At 40.5% G+C, this 14,997-nt stretch overlaps 1 protein-coding gene across 1 annotated transcript in view; it reads right to left on the minus strand.

Annotated features, from left to right (window-relative positions):
* Positions 1-665: 665 nt before the first annotated feature.
* sec22a (SEC22 homolog A, vesicle trafficking protein) overlaps positions 666-14,997 on the minus strand; it is a 16,549-nt gene continuing 2,217 nt past the window's right edge. Inside the window, exons 2-7 of the mRNA XM_008304859.1 lie at positions 12,924-13,134; positions 10,671-10,834; positions 7,763-7,942; positions 4,900-5,018; positions 4,066-4,131; positions 666-3,763 (exon numbers count right to left, since the gene is read on the minus strand). Coding sequence (XP_008303081.1) covers positions 3,563-3,763; positions 4,066-4,131; positions 4,900-5,018; positions 7,763-7,942; positions 10,671-10,834; positions 12,924-13,105 — 912 coding nt within the window. The 5' untranslated portion in view covers positions 13,106-13,134 and the 3' untranslated portion in view covers positions 666-3,562. The remainder of the gene's footprint in view (positions 3,764-4,065; positions 4,132-4,899; positions 5,019-7,762; positions 7,943-10,670; positions 10,835-12,923; positions 13,135-14,997) is intronic.

The following is a 14,997-nucleotide window of genomic DNA, read 5'->3' on the forward strand; positions in this document are numbered from 1 at the left end:
CAAAGCAAAGCCCAGGATGCAGCAACGGTGTCCCATCAAAATAGTGACAGAGGGAATTGTTTTGGTGCAACATTTGCACACCAGGAGACACAAACTGTCAGTACAAGGGCAAATTAAATACTGCACAATTAAAATCCTCAGTAAAACTTGAAAGTTTTCAACGCGGTAACTTGCTACTCTGAGGTGGACGTAGTGAGGGGGATTTGAAAATCAAAGCATGTAGACAGCAAAAGGACAGAAGAAAGTCAGTGGCAGGCTTATTCCCGGAATCTACATCCAGTGAGTCAAACTCTGCTTGGCCAACCACGTGGGTCAAGGTTTGGCCACCAGATGCTTGCTGGGAGCTCCCTTCCCAGGTCTTGCTCCAAGAGGGACCACAATTTCCCTTCCCCTAGGCGACGTTGTGCTGCTCCTTTTTCACTGATTCACGGAATCACTCTTAGTCAGACATAATCAAATACCACATTAAGCGTGGGCAGTACTATGATAAAAAATATATATATATATAATATGATAATGTGTTTTTTAATGTTCAGTGTTCCAACTGTGCTCAGTGACAATGAGTCCTACTACAGGGGTAGACATGTTTCAATTACACTGAAGAGAACCAGGCTGCATCGTAATGAACTCTCATGTCAGTTTGCAATAGAAAATGGACAAATTTAAGTATTCAGATTTGCTTTAAATGCAGTGTTGTAACACATTTTCATTTTCAAGTCAAACCGATCTTTCCCAGATCTTAAATTCTTGAACTTAACATCAGATCTAGTTCTAGTATTTTTGAATTGTTATGACCAAGGAATTCAATTTAAGCTGCCGTAAAATAAAAGTAATTAAAACAAGAACATGTTTTCAGCTCTGTTGTAAGAAACCTTTTACAGAGAAAATGAAAAACAATCACATTCATTTTGCATACCTGGAAAGATCTGTACAAAAGACTTGAATTAAGATTTTCCCGTTTCATACAACACGCTCACATAACAAATTTACAGTAACTTGTTTGGGAAAGGAGAAACTTAACAATCTGAGTCAGTGAAGCACAATTCAGACCCAATCCAGCCTGAGCCATATTGTGGGAAAAAAAGCTATTAGGTCATATAGGTGTGGCACTGCTGCTGGAAAGCAGAGAACATTCAGAGAGTGTGATGATGAATCATACGAGAATGAAGCAGTCTCCTGACAGAACTGTAGTGTAGATACCAGATGGACATCAAGTATAGCTGCGTGACTATACTCTTGTTCATTTGTACCTTTAACTTCTTTCAATGAGTGAATTATCGAGAAGAAAAAAAAAAGACATGACAATTTTGGCACAACTGTTTTTATGAACAATAAAAGGCATGACTTAATTCTCTACCCTTCTCATTTGTTTGCAATTACTTGTTAAGATGGTGCAGCAAGCCAAGAAAACCGTGCCATAACTCCCTGAACAAGCTCACGCTGTCCGACGATAAAATGTCATCTCCTGATAATAATTATGTTGAACACTGTGAAAATATCCACAACACGGGAAATAGGAGAGAGACTCAGTTTTTGTTGTCATAAATGGCAGATGCAGCCATGTCTAAACCGAGGGGCTCAGTGGGAGGAAAAGCAGGCCAAATGCTGTTCAGATGATACAGCCTGCCTCTGGCTCCCACAACTCAGCTATGCATCTTTGCTGCTGCCAACACAGACCTGTTTATTAACATAGTCACTTGACAATGGCATATGCTTGAGGCTGTGCAGGCTAGGAAGTAGAGTTTGAATGCTAACAGGCTGTTTGTGGCGGCTGAAGCAGGAGCTATTTTTGTGAAAACTTAGGTCTGCGTAAAAACGGAGCGATCATAAAACCAATAAAATTCATAAAATCTGTAGAAATCTTCAGTGACCACATGTCTCAGAACAATCAGTCAGAAAATAAATAGCAAAATTAACCGTGTACAAAATGACAAACAATTGCAAAACAAAGATATGATTGTTGTCTCTTGATGCTACAGAATACAACAAAACTTAATCGAGGGCCACACACACACACACAAGGCAGCATTGCATAGTTTTAAACAAAAACCTAAACCAGAGTCCTGCACCAAGTCAGGTATATGTGCAAAACATCCATTAGTGAGCAAAACAACAAAACACAAAGAGGGGGAAAGATAACTGCATGTGAGCAGGACATAAGTGAAGCTTAAGAATTTAAGTTAATCTCCAGTCTTACTGGTATGTTGCCCGTTTCATATTTGTGATTACAGGTTTGGTTTTATTTTGTTGCTGCATTTCACAATTAAAGGTACCCTGTGGAGTTTTTTTTAAACATACCAGCTCTATGAAGTATTTTTTTTCTGAGTGTGTCCCTGTTTTGTTTATCTTGTGTACTCACACATGCATGAAATGTGGTCATGCAGGTGATGCTACCAGCGTCTACACCATTTGTCTAAAGGTGGCAATAATGTGTCAAGATACACAGCAGTGCACCAAAAAAGGCAAGCAAGAATGCAAGCTGCTCACCAAGGACTTAACCAAAGCTGGATTTAAAATAATTAAATCATTGAAGGTGTTTTATGAGGAACGAAATGCACCTCACACATCTATTAGAGGCTGTAAACAATACACAAAATGCAAACATAGCTTTTGTTTACAAGAAACCTCCACAGGGTATCTTTGGACTACACGTGTTGTTGACTGAGCTCAAGGAACCGATGTCAGTGAATACCAAACATCAGTGATGTTTGGGTGCGAACAGAAATCTGTTTGTAGCTCAAACATCAAAAGCTCTTATCAAATGTCTGGTCAGATTCTCTTTTCTATGTAAATTCATGCTCTGACGACCCGTTGAATCACACCACTGCTCATTTTCCAGCTCTGACGTGCTTCAGCACTGAGCAGATTTTTATCGTATTCACACATACATTAGCATATTTTTGATACCGTTTACTATGACTGGTGTGTTTTGTACTGAAGTCTTGGTTATTTAGGATTTGATCAGGTGTGTATTTAAGAAGTTTCAGTAAATTTCTTTAACGTCAGAAGTTTCTTTACAGTCCTCATAGAGGTACTGTATTACTATCATTTTCACAACTGGAATGCAAATATTACTTTTGTTCAATGCATTCCTAGTCAAAAATAGAAGGTTTGCGTAGCCTTCGTATGTGGCTGTTATTGGGGTTGTGGGTTACACGGAACAGGTTAGATCCAATGCCTAAATTTGAGGGTGCAGGGAGAAGTCGGTTTGCCAAAGTGGACATCCTGCATGCAGGACTCTGACCTAAATAATGTCTGCACTCAAAAGAAGTAAAAATCCTTATCAGACAATGGTCAGGAGGAGACAACTTCCGAAATCAATCCAATAATGTCCATATATGGTTCAGGGGGCACCAGAGTTTTGTCCAAAGTCCAAATTGAGATCTGTCCATTAGTGCTTAGTGAACTGCTTGATGCTGCATTTTATTTACTTTTTTTTTTTTTAAGTTTTATTCCTGAACTCTGCTTGTTTTTCGTGTCCACTTTGTCCCCAGTAGCATCTCCAGTATTTCCAGGACATCTGAATAAAAGGTCCGTTTGTCCTTTGTGTTGAAGGTCTTCGTCAGACATTGTAGTCCGGCGCTTTGCCCAGCGGTTGCCTCAGTCTAATTTGCAGGGTCATGAAGGCCCCGACCGCGACGTGGAAGAGGATCTGCCACATGTTCCTCAGTTCATACAGATACATGTTGGACAGACAGATCAACGCAAACGCCAGGAAGGACTTACTGTTCCTCCAGACAGAGAAGTAGGCAAACAGGTAGCACTGAAAAGAGAACAGCAAAGAAGAATATGAACGCTGCATGACTGCATATTGGTCAACAGTTTGTTTTCAGAAGAAATCCCATTTGATGAATCTGTTTCCCTCATCTGTCCACCAACTTGTGGTTCTCCATTTAGCATGAGGGGCTGCACAAAAGCAGCTGATGAAAATGTTTCAGAGGAGGCAGTGGGCTGAAAGGCATTGAGCTTTTGCTAATGTTAGTCTAGCTGACAAGCTGCTGAGCTGTAAAGTGCAGGGCTGTTAGTCAGCCAGTGATGGGCTGCCCTTACTGCACTATCACTTACCTGATACAGACAGGCTGCTGTGCCGAGGAAGAAGGCAATCACATAATTAAAGTCCTCGTCGTCGTTCTGCACGCAGGGAGAAAAGACACAGAGAAAAGGCTTATTTTTCAAGTCTAGAAAAGTCATCATGAAACCAATATGACAAGAACATTCACAGGTTACTATTTTTTTTTTCCCCATTTATACTGAAATAATCTAGTTAATGGAATAGGATGTGACATTTACAGTTTAGAGGAACAGAATGGAAGTTATATGGCTGAGTGATGTTCTTACACTAAAGCTGAATGAATTCTAAAAACTTTTCTTAAAGGAAAGTTGCAGTTCATGACAATTTCTGTCACATTTTGGCAGCATTTACAACTTCTTTAATCAATAATGACAACAATGTATATTGTACTATAACGTAGCAACAACAAGTTTGAGGGGACACTAAACGTAGGTATTCAGATATTTAGTGAGATAATGTAAACTACTTTATTTGGAGGTAAACCTTTAAATGATCACATGCATGATGTCAGAAATCATCTCTTACTGCACACACAACAGTGACACAGCATGTCTAAGGAAGTGAGCTACTAGGCTGTTGTCAGCAGCTGCAACATTTGCCTTCATTTTCTCAAACAAATCAGTTTCACTAACTTGAAAGTTTGTCTCATTTGTCTTTGTCTGATCCTCCAAGTGCTTCTGTTTGGCAATACATTACCAGGAATGACTGAACGAACTTTAGGTTTGTTAACAGTAATACAAAGACACAGCTATGAAAATAGACTTGTCTTGTATGAAACCAGAATGTCTCTTTAAGAGAACCTGAATCTGCCTGAATGCCATCTGCACCTGTAGTATGCTCTCTATAGCGTGGACTCCTCGCAGCAGGTTGAGCCCTCCACAGAGGACGCTGAGCACACAGGCTACGATGCCTGGGAGTGTCACCGGCTCCAACATCTGTGTGGGAGCTGCAAGAGAGCAAGGACACAGTGTTAAAAACTCTGCAAAATCTGCTCTCCAACGTACACAGTGTAAAATGCATCAACATTTTATGAAATATAATTATTCATTTTTGAAAAAAAAATCCATTATATGCCAAGTTTTTCCAATAGAAAGGATTAAGCACAGCACCTAAGTGTTTTTGCAGAGTGCCTTAAGCCAATTAAAGCCGTGTATTTGAATGACAGTAAAAACAACTGTGAGATTTCTGTGTGCTGACACACATAACGCAGAAACTGAGAGAGTGACTTGATCTCGAATGGAAATTTAAGCTGCCAACAAGAATGACCTGCCAATCAGCAATCAGTGCCTGGACGAAATGTTTGTGTGATCGGCGTGCTCATCGCCAAGCTAATCAAACAGCTGGTTAGGATATTTCTTAGTACCATCAACTAAGAATAAATGAAGTATAAACTATTTTTGTTAGGGAATGATTCTTGTGGATGTTAACAACAGAGACGGATGATGACAGACAGATGATATAAGCAATGTAGCATATTTTACAAGTGAAGAAATTTGTAACCTGGATACATGGTGCTGAATTACATACGTAGGCGAAACTGAAAGTGTTGCCAGGTGGTCACTGATAAACCAGGTTGATGGACTACAGAAGATTAATTAGAAGATTTTAAAGGTCCAACAAAGCATAGAAAGTAAAGTGGTAAAATGAAAGCTTTAATATATGCAGTTGAAATAAATCAATAAAGTTTCCTTTATGCCATTTAGTTGCATTTTTAAAATAATTTCATCGGCATGTTTATTCTTTATATGCGTATTCCACATAGTGTATTTTTTCATTAAATCTCAAACATGGGTTTTAATGAATTGACTTTTGACTGTAATTCTGTCACATATTGCCAGCTTCTGCAATCAAACACCCTCACCACCACCTCCCGAACCCAGATAGCACCACAAACCCCAGAGAAAAGTCTTTATGCAGCATTAAAAGGATAAATCCCTGAAAAGCAGACATAAGCCGAGCATACACTGTTTTTAAATCCTCTGAATTCCAAAAACATTCTGGCACACCGAAAGAAAGTGATGCGTCACCATTATCAGATTAGCATACTTCAACCCTCAGGACAAAATGATTTATGTTCTCCGAAAACAGAGACTGGCAAGGTCCAATGAGAGCGAACAAAGCGTGGAGAGCTGCTCTGAATGATGACGGGGGAGCGCAACGGCTCTAAGTGAGCTGAGGTGGCATCACTTAGCTTGGGGCAACTGAGGTGTGACAGTGCGTACTAAAAGGTTGTTTTCTGGAGCATCTATAAAGAGTAGGGGGTCTGAGCCACAGAACAACAAAGCCAAAGTGGAAATTTTTGCCTGAGCAAAGGGATATCTGATTACCACTCACACGGTATCTTTGAGTCTCACCATTCTTCTCCATTACCTTCTAAGAGTAATGATGAAAATACAGTCATGACTCGATAATCCGACACTAAATGTAAAACCTTCTTTTATGTCGGATAACAAGGCTGTTGGATTGTCAAGACGGAGGTCGAGATACAAAGAGGGCTTGATGCTTGAAGGGCCATTTGTTGTTAATTATTGTTCATAGTTGTTATAATAACTAGTAGGGCTGGTCCAAATAGCACTTTCTGGTCTCTGGATATTCAGACCCAGTTAAGGATGAATATCAGAATATTCTGCGCGGTCGGGGGAGGGGGAAGACACTCCCCCCTAGGGGAGCGCTTTGATAGGGTGGAAGTGGCCAGAATGCGGCGCCACCATCTGTGTTTACTTCCATAAACACTGAGCACGCTCGTGGTGTGTGACGTCGTTTTATCCTCTTCTGCGCATGTGGGACACTTTTGGGTCGTATGAAGTTCACACAGCAGATCACATAAAAGTTGTATTTAACTGGAAATGTGAACGAACTCGCAACAAAAATCGTATTTCACAAAAATATTCTAATTGAGCATTAAGTCCTGCAGTCTGAACGTAGCCAATCTGTCGGATTGTTAAGTCAGATAATACGCTGTTATCCTAATTTGTGACATAACATGTCATGTCAGAGTCGGAATCCAAGGCTGTCGGTATGTTAAGGCTATTTTTCATTGGTTCCGTCCGTTTTTTCTAAAAACCTGTCGGATAGCAAGGTTTTGGGATTGTTAAGGGTCGGATTATTGAGTCATCACTGTAATAAACAACTGTTTCATACTGCAACTGCCATTTCCTCAATTACATTTTTGACTTTTAAAATGAGACTTTCCCTAGTTTTGTAGTGTTTAAAATTACACAGTTACTACATTTACATTTTTTATTTTATGGTAAAATAATGAGCTTAAATATCCTTCAGCAAGATAGCAGACGACAGAAAAAAAAATGATCATGTAAGTGGTCTATAAATCAAAAAGTGTAATTAAAAAAGGCTGCACAGATGTGAATTCATTTTGGTAAGGGCTGTAAGATTTTTATTAAAGCCGCAGGTGAGAGAATATCTAAAACCCACCAAAGACAGGCGCAGTCAGTATTATACCTTGAACGAAGGATACAGCATTCGGAGGAAATCCCCAATGACCCTTCTGTGTCATAGTGCTGCAAAGCCAGTACTATCAGTGTCAACAGTGCCAAGTAATGAGAGCTAGATTAAATGAGATAACATTATTGATCCTCAGATGTAAAACTGACTGACTAAGAAGTCCATTACAATAGCAAATCTCTTTCATACTCCGTGACTATTTGTGTGCAGTGTCGGCTCATGTCCTACCTATGCCCTTGTACTTGGGGGTTGTGTGCACTGAGAATCCATTGATAGCCTGCAGGTCCTCAGGGGAGAGCTGGTAGGGCGGTCGCAGCTTGATCTCCGTCTGCATATCGGCCAGGTTGATCTTGGTGGACAGGGAACGAGGGCTGTTGTAGCGCTGTTTGGTCTTCTGGATGAAGGTGTCTGAGGGACGACAGTCAGCACAACAACAGCAATGTGGTTAGTAATACAAGGAGCAAAACAAGGATAATGAAGAGACCCTCTGTATGAGAGACCATGACAATGTCAGGGCAAGACTTTAATCTGTCAAACTCTGGCTTAACGCTAAAATGATATGTTAATAAACAGAAACTAAAATTTTCATCATGATTAATCAAGTAATTTCTAAAGTTCATGAGGTGTGTCAGAAAAGTTCCAGGACTGGCGTCACAAAAGATATATTTCAAACCCAAACTACAAACCACGAGTTTTCCCCTTCAGATGATCAATCAGCACATCTACAAACGACCTGCAGCGTTTGCTTCTTTCAGTGCACAAGAAAAGGACAAGTCGTGGCTGTTTCACCATGATAACGCTCCTGCTCACAACGCCATGAGCATCCGACAGTTCCTGGCTGAGAAGAACATCACCGTGCTGGAGCAACCTCCCTACTCACCCCACCTGGCTCCGTGGGATTTCTTCCTCTTCCCCAAGCTCAAGGGGGTCATCAAGGGGCCCTGGTATGAAGACGTCAACGACATCAAGATGGCTGTGACGATGGAGCTGTGGAGGATCCTGGAAGAATCCTTCCAGGAGTGCATGGCGGTGTGGTAGAGAAGGCTGGGACAGTGTGTTAGACTCCAGGGGGATTACTTTGAAGAGGAAAACTTGTAGTTTGGGTTTGAAATGCATCTTTTGTGTCACCAGTCCTGGAACTTTTGTGACACACCTCGTATATGCCAGAAGGATTCTTAAACATGAGGGTTTGCTTTTCCTCTACTTTCCTTTGTCTACTAACCCTTTATTTCTGGACATCTGGACCGTTGTCCAGATTTTTTTATTTTACCAACTAAATCTATTCAATTGCTAACTGAAACATTCAACAGAAATGTGAAAAATCGCAATAATCATGGAACTTGCCTTTGTTTTTTCCATTTAGGTGCAGCAGTAAGTAAATTAGGTGTGGCCAACGTTTTTCACCACGTCTCATAGTGCTGCTATAACAAGTGTAACTAGTGGCTGTCTGCATTGTGTTAGGAAGAGGATGCTGTGTGGGATTTTTTGAGTGACAAATGATGAAGAAAAAAAATACCATTCAATAACCTGCTCGCTCCAACTAGTACAAAGGGGATGAGAATGTGCACAGATAATGAATGTAGAGGAAGCAGCAGAGACCAGTGCTGGGTTCATGACTGATCAACAGGGCATTCATAATTAGTGGGGGCAACTGGCCAACCCCTCCCAGATGAAACAATCTGCTGACCTCACCCCAACCCCAGGGTGACCTAATGTCCCACATGGGTTTGCTCAGACATGGGGCACAGACAGTGTTTACAACTGGCAAATCAAATCAAACGGGATAATACTGTGTGACAGCGGGAAACAGCAGGAGCACTGTAAGTTGGCAAATAAAAATAAACCGTATTACCAGAATGGAATAACAGCAATAAAGCGCAAAACGGGCATTAAAGCATTGGAGAAGACACACATTGTGATTCACTACCGTCTCTAACAAGGCAAGAAAATTACTTAAATGTCACTAATATATGCAGTACAACATAAGCTAAAATAGAACACTAAGCTGTCGTGACTCACTTTTACAGGCGAGTCACAAGCTATAAAAACACCTGCGAGTCAAAGCGCAGGGCACAGCGGCCCAGTTAAACCGAGCAGTTTAACAGCACCCAGAGCAACAGAGGAGCCGAGGACTCAGCCGAAGCAACTCAAAGAGCAAAAAAATTGCCGATCTGTGATATAACGCAGAGAGCGGGTGGGAAAAAATAACTCGACACAAACAGAAACAGACCTGCTAAATGTCAGGCGCACCAGTGCGACCAATGAAAATGGTGTAGCCGCGCTTGGCAGATTTTTGGTTGCATGTCGAACCGAAATGGTTGCACTCTGGAGCCCTGCATCATCTGGTCATATTTTGTGCTTTTCCCAAAATATCCAACGTGTGAAACGGTATGTGTATTTGTCCTGAGTTTTATTTGTATGAGACTTCCGTGCGCTACATCCTGGTCCAAACAATGACAGTCAGAAGTCTATTTACGTCTGTGAACTCCAGTGCAAGTTCCACCTGCAACGCTTTGGCAGTGCACCAGTTGCTGCCTTTCAGCTATAGCGAGCTTGGCCGACACTGTTAGATTTTTTTATTAATCCTGTACAATGTGTTAACTCACAGTACATCTTGAAATAGTTTTTCCTGTGTAGCCGGAACCTATGACTTCTCTCTTCATACTGTACGGGTCAATCAGTCAGCCACAGTGTGTAACGAACACTGACAATAAATATCAAACGCCCACTCGCTTTGTCTCGCAGCAACTCTGTTAAAGGTATGCAAGCAGAATGGCCACAGTGTTTAAGGAGAAAAAAAACAAATACTCTGTGCAGTTGTAAAGCTGAAATTACACTAATTGGGCCGTTAATTTAATAATATAGATGTTGCCTTAATGGACATTTGATTCTTTAGTTTTTTTTTGCTGTATCAAGAACATAATGAACTGCAACATAAAACCAGAGGTATATATCACAGTATTAATTTTGTATAATGCCCAGGACAGCGTATCTTGACTCTAAATTATAAAATATGCTTAATTTTGAGGCTAATGTTCTCCATATTTTACAGTATTACTGATGAACACAGACAGTCCTGTCCTTTGAATCTGAACAGGTAACATCATCAGTTTTGATGTACAGTCCTGGAGCTTACCAAATTCAATGAAGGAGTACGGCCGCACGGCGCTGCTGATCCGTTTGGTGTCATAAGTGACAAGAAACTCCTTCTGTAGCTCGTCCAGGAAGCAGAAGGCCAGCACATTGGGGTAGTTTGCAGTGCAAACCATCAGGTATCCAACTCCAAGTGAGCTCGTGAAACTGAAACACACAAAAATGTTATTGCTCTAAATGCAGCGCACTACTCTTTTCTCCTGACAGAAACCCTGGGACAATGTAATTAGGACGCCGAGCTATACACAGTGGCACAATGGCATTTGTGATTCTTCTGCTCAAAACCCAGTGCAAACAAGATTTCAGCACATCTCTGCTTTAAAACTCACACTTGCACAGTTAATTAAACACAGTAACTACATTCACATTCAAGTGTACTTCAGCAGACGCACCATCTATTGGCCTCGCAGTGTTAATTGATACACTGAGCACAAATTAAATTCCTCATATACAAAGACTTTCACATTATCTGAGTAGCTCAGAGCACAATTGAGGGAAAAGTCAGTTATCACGACAACATCTAAGCGGATGTGGAGCATAATCGGCAACAAACAGAACAGACTGGTGTGATGATTATTATGAGGCTAGACAAAAAGAAAAATCCTGTGATGACGACATCTAAGGAACGAGGGTGAATCTGATACCAGCATGTCCTACCAGCTGCACTGCTTCAAATTCAAGCAAGTGACTCATTTACAAATATCGGATAGAGGCAGTGGGTCCTTACTCTCTGAAGACTGAATGACAATTAAGATTATGACCTTTTGTTTCACAAGTTGGTTGTATTATTACTGAAGTGAGTGTATTATGAATACCAATCCTGTGTAGGTAAGTAAAGCGAATTTATATATAGTCGACCAAGTGCTTTACAATAAAAGACAGAGGAAGCAAAGAATTCAAAGCATCCAAAAGGAACTAATGCAAACATTTAGGTTCCTGATTCAAAGCTACAAACAAGCAGTGATCCAAAAACCTCAGACACCGAGGGCATTACTAGCTCACCGACGCAGGGAGGGGTGCAACCATGCAAAGCAATACAATCAATCACAAGAGTCTTAGATTTTAATTTGATTGGGAACCACTGGAGGGAAATCAAGGTTGGTGTCATAAGAGTTTCAAGAAAGCTTCAACTACTGTATCACCATCTCTGACATTCTACTTGGGGACAAATCTGTTTCCTATTATCTTCAAAGTCTCTGGACAGGATGCACAGACCGACTGCCCTGATAACCACTTTGGAAATAAATCAGAATCTCACTGTGAGTAAAAGCTAAAATAAAGTTGGATAAATTCCAATGGTGGAACTGTTATACCTGATGGTGCATCAATGAGTTACTGCCCGAGTATGTTGGAAAAATTCTAAATTGTAAAGTCTATCTAAGGTCACTGGAAAGTCCACAAATCCTATCAGATGCAGCATTTTCTAAAATCTCTTTTAAGAGGTACTTGAGATTTTAAAGCAAGTGAGACTGTGTTCCTAAAATTACATCTGCTATTGATGCCACAGGTTTAACCGTAGTGAGTAATTCTCAATGATCTAAAAAATGTCCTCTTGCTTTCATGACACATTAATACAACTGATACTACAACAGACACTGAGGACGATCACAGAACATATTAACCTCTGACTCTAAACACTGCCGGCTTCAGTCTGACCTTCACATTCTTCTGATGACGCTCCTCAGATGCTTCAGGCTCTCACTGATTAAAGAAACTCTCATCAAAAGGAGTCTCTGGTTGTTGAACATTACAGCCGGCTCAACTGAAGGCTGATGTCGAGGTTCTTTTAAGGGCATGTCCGCCGTCTTAATAAGACCAATTAGCTCTGAACAAACACTGCTTAGGAGAGTTTCAAAGCCTTTCAACCAGCTGGGCTTTTAGAAACAGTTTGACACCTCGAATGAAGCCCTAGCTGTCAAATCACTCAAATTAAAAAGCTTTTTTTTTTTGAGTTAGAAAAGGTCAAGAAGAAAGCAGGGAAACAGCAGTAGACTGTTTAAGCACCCAGGGTTCATAAAGAATGAATGTAATTGAAGATGTATTAAGTAAATGCAAAAACAAAAACAAAATGTTCTGAATAATATTCACATAGATATGATGTGTTCTACCTAATATGGCAGTTACTCACATTTAACGGACCAATGCAACTGTTTAGTTAGTTCATTCCTGTTTAATTAAAGTGACTGATAGCTTTAAAATACCACTGGTAACATAAATCAGCATAAACAGGACGTACTTGACATTGTATGGGCCAGTCTTAAGAGTGCAGCGGTCAGGAAACTGGCTGAGTTTCTTGGAGAGACCTTTGAGGTGCCTCTTTGTTTCCTGAAGCTCCTTGTCCTGCTCATAGTCGGTGGATGCAGAGAGAGGCAGGCCGTCCCCGACCCGAACCACAGAGGCGAACAGCACCATCGACATCCTACAGCTCTGGCAGTCTCACAGAAGGCCTGCAAACAGACATAAAACAGGGAATAACTTCAGTTGAGACACCGCAAACCTCTGAGTGTAGCAATACAAGACTTGTCTCTGTTTAACATCTCGATTTAATAAATAATTGCAGATGCTACACTGTTAGTCAGAACAAAAAATAAATAAATAAATCCAAAAGGTGTCAGCTTCTGCTCCAAGTAAATGTGGTTGGCATTTTCCCCCGCAACCCTAGTGAGGATTAAGCGGTGTATAGATAATGGATCGATGGATGGACATTAGAAATTACATACAAAATGATTAATTCATTGCTAGAAAGAAAATCAGCGGTGGATTAATCAATAACGATTATCATTCTTAGTTGCAACCCCTCTTAAAAACAGATCCTATATTGCCATTCAAACTAATGTGACCCAACTTGTCATTAGTGGGTTGTTTAGTTTTTTTTTTTTCAACCCCAACAGGAAATTCTATTCAGGTCAAAAGCAACTCAACTGGAGCGTGATGTACAAACAGACTTTAGCTACTGTTTCTTTTGCTGTCTGAATAATCAAAATTATTAAAACAACGTTACTGAAAAATGCCCACATACTCATGCACTGTTAATTCTCCTACTAACCAACATGAAGTACTTCTACTAAATACTCCAAGCAACAAATGTGCTCAGATGTTCTCTGACCCGGTGACTAAAATTCAATGTTTTTTTCCAATAAGAGTTCCACTGTGGGTTCAGAGACTTTTTTTTTTTTTTTTGCAGGTATTGATGTAAAATCTGCATATGCATGTAGGTATTTTTTTGTTTGTTTGTTTCAAAATGCTCCCAGATCTACTTGGCACCACTATCTCCTGATATTGCTTAAAGTTTACGTGAGCAACACATTTGGGATCATTTGTCCCCTCCATGTGCTTTAAATGCCTGCCACCGTCCTTGGTGTCTGACTGACAGGTCCTCAAGATCCCTTAGAGACAATGTTGTGAAGTGAGTGACATCTTTGCATCGTCAGTAAGAGTCAGATTTAGGCCCTCCACAACCAAGCACCAAGCATCCTCTTCAGACCCAAACCAAAGTCAGATCCAAACATAAACATAGTGGAGAATATCTTTCTTATCGTCCTGTCAGAGCACTTTGAGAAAACCGTGAGCACAACAGTGTTTTACGTGGCGATATTAGAGCTAGGCGATATACTGGAATACTTTCTTACAATATTTTTTAGATGAGTCAATATCAATAATATTTAATCATTATTGCAACCCAATGTCATGGGTGTTTTCTTTTTGACTGTGAGGCCCATTTGACAAGGTGTAACCACAGGCCCTCGCCAGCCGCAACCTCCAGAAATGCAGACAGGGGTAATGAGAGGCCCAGGTACCCCAAGACGAACACATGTCAGGAGACATGAACAGCAGCCACAGGGAGAGCAACGGAAGGCAAAGGAATTCAGGCATTAAGGCTGTTTACGTGTTAGAGATTGGAGCAAGCGTGGGGTTTGTTCATGCACCTGAATTTTATGTTTTCATACACAGTGGGAGTGAAACTATCAGACATGCTATCAAACTATTTTCTGATCACCATAGGAGCTAATCTAAAACTATACATTATTATACACCTGTGCATGACACAATAGTAAAGAGCTAAATTAACCAAAAAAAACTTCAAAATACAGTGTGTCAACAGCATGAGAGTATATGTAAGGTGAGGTTTCCTATAATACCTGTAATGCCTGCAAAGAGGTGTGCAGCAGTTGGTTAGTAAATTCAGACACGACCAAGTAAGATTTGCTGAAAGCATAAAGAAAAATATACTGCAAGAAAATGATTTACTGGAGCTCCATTAGTTAGATCTAACAGGGAAAATCCATTTACAATAGTATTTCAAGTTATGT

This window comes from Stegastes partitus, unplaced genomic scaffold (genome assembly GCF_000690725.1).
Source record: "Stegastes partitus isolate 25-593 unplaced genomic scaffold, Stegastes_partitus-1.0.2 Scaffold2337, whole genome shotgun sequence".
In the NCBI taxonomy this organism is placed as follows: Eukaryota; Metazoa; Chordata; class Actinopteri; family Pomacentridae; genus Stegastes; species Stegastes partitus.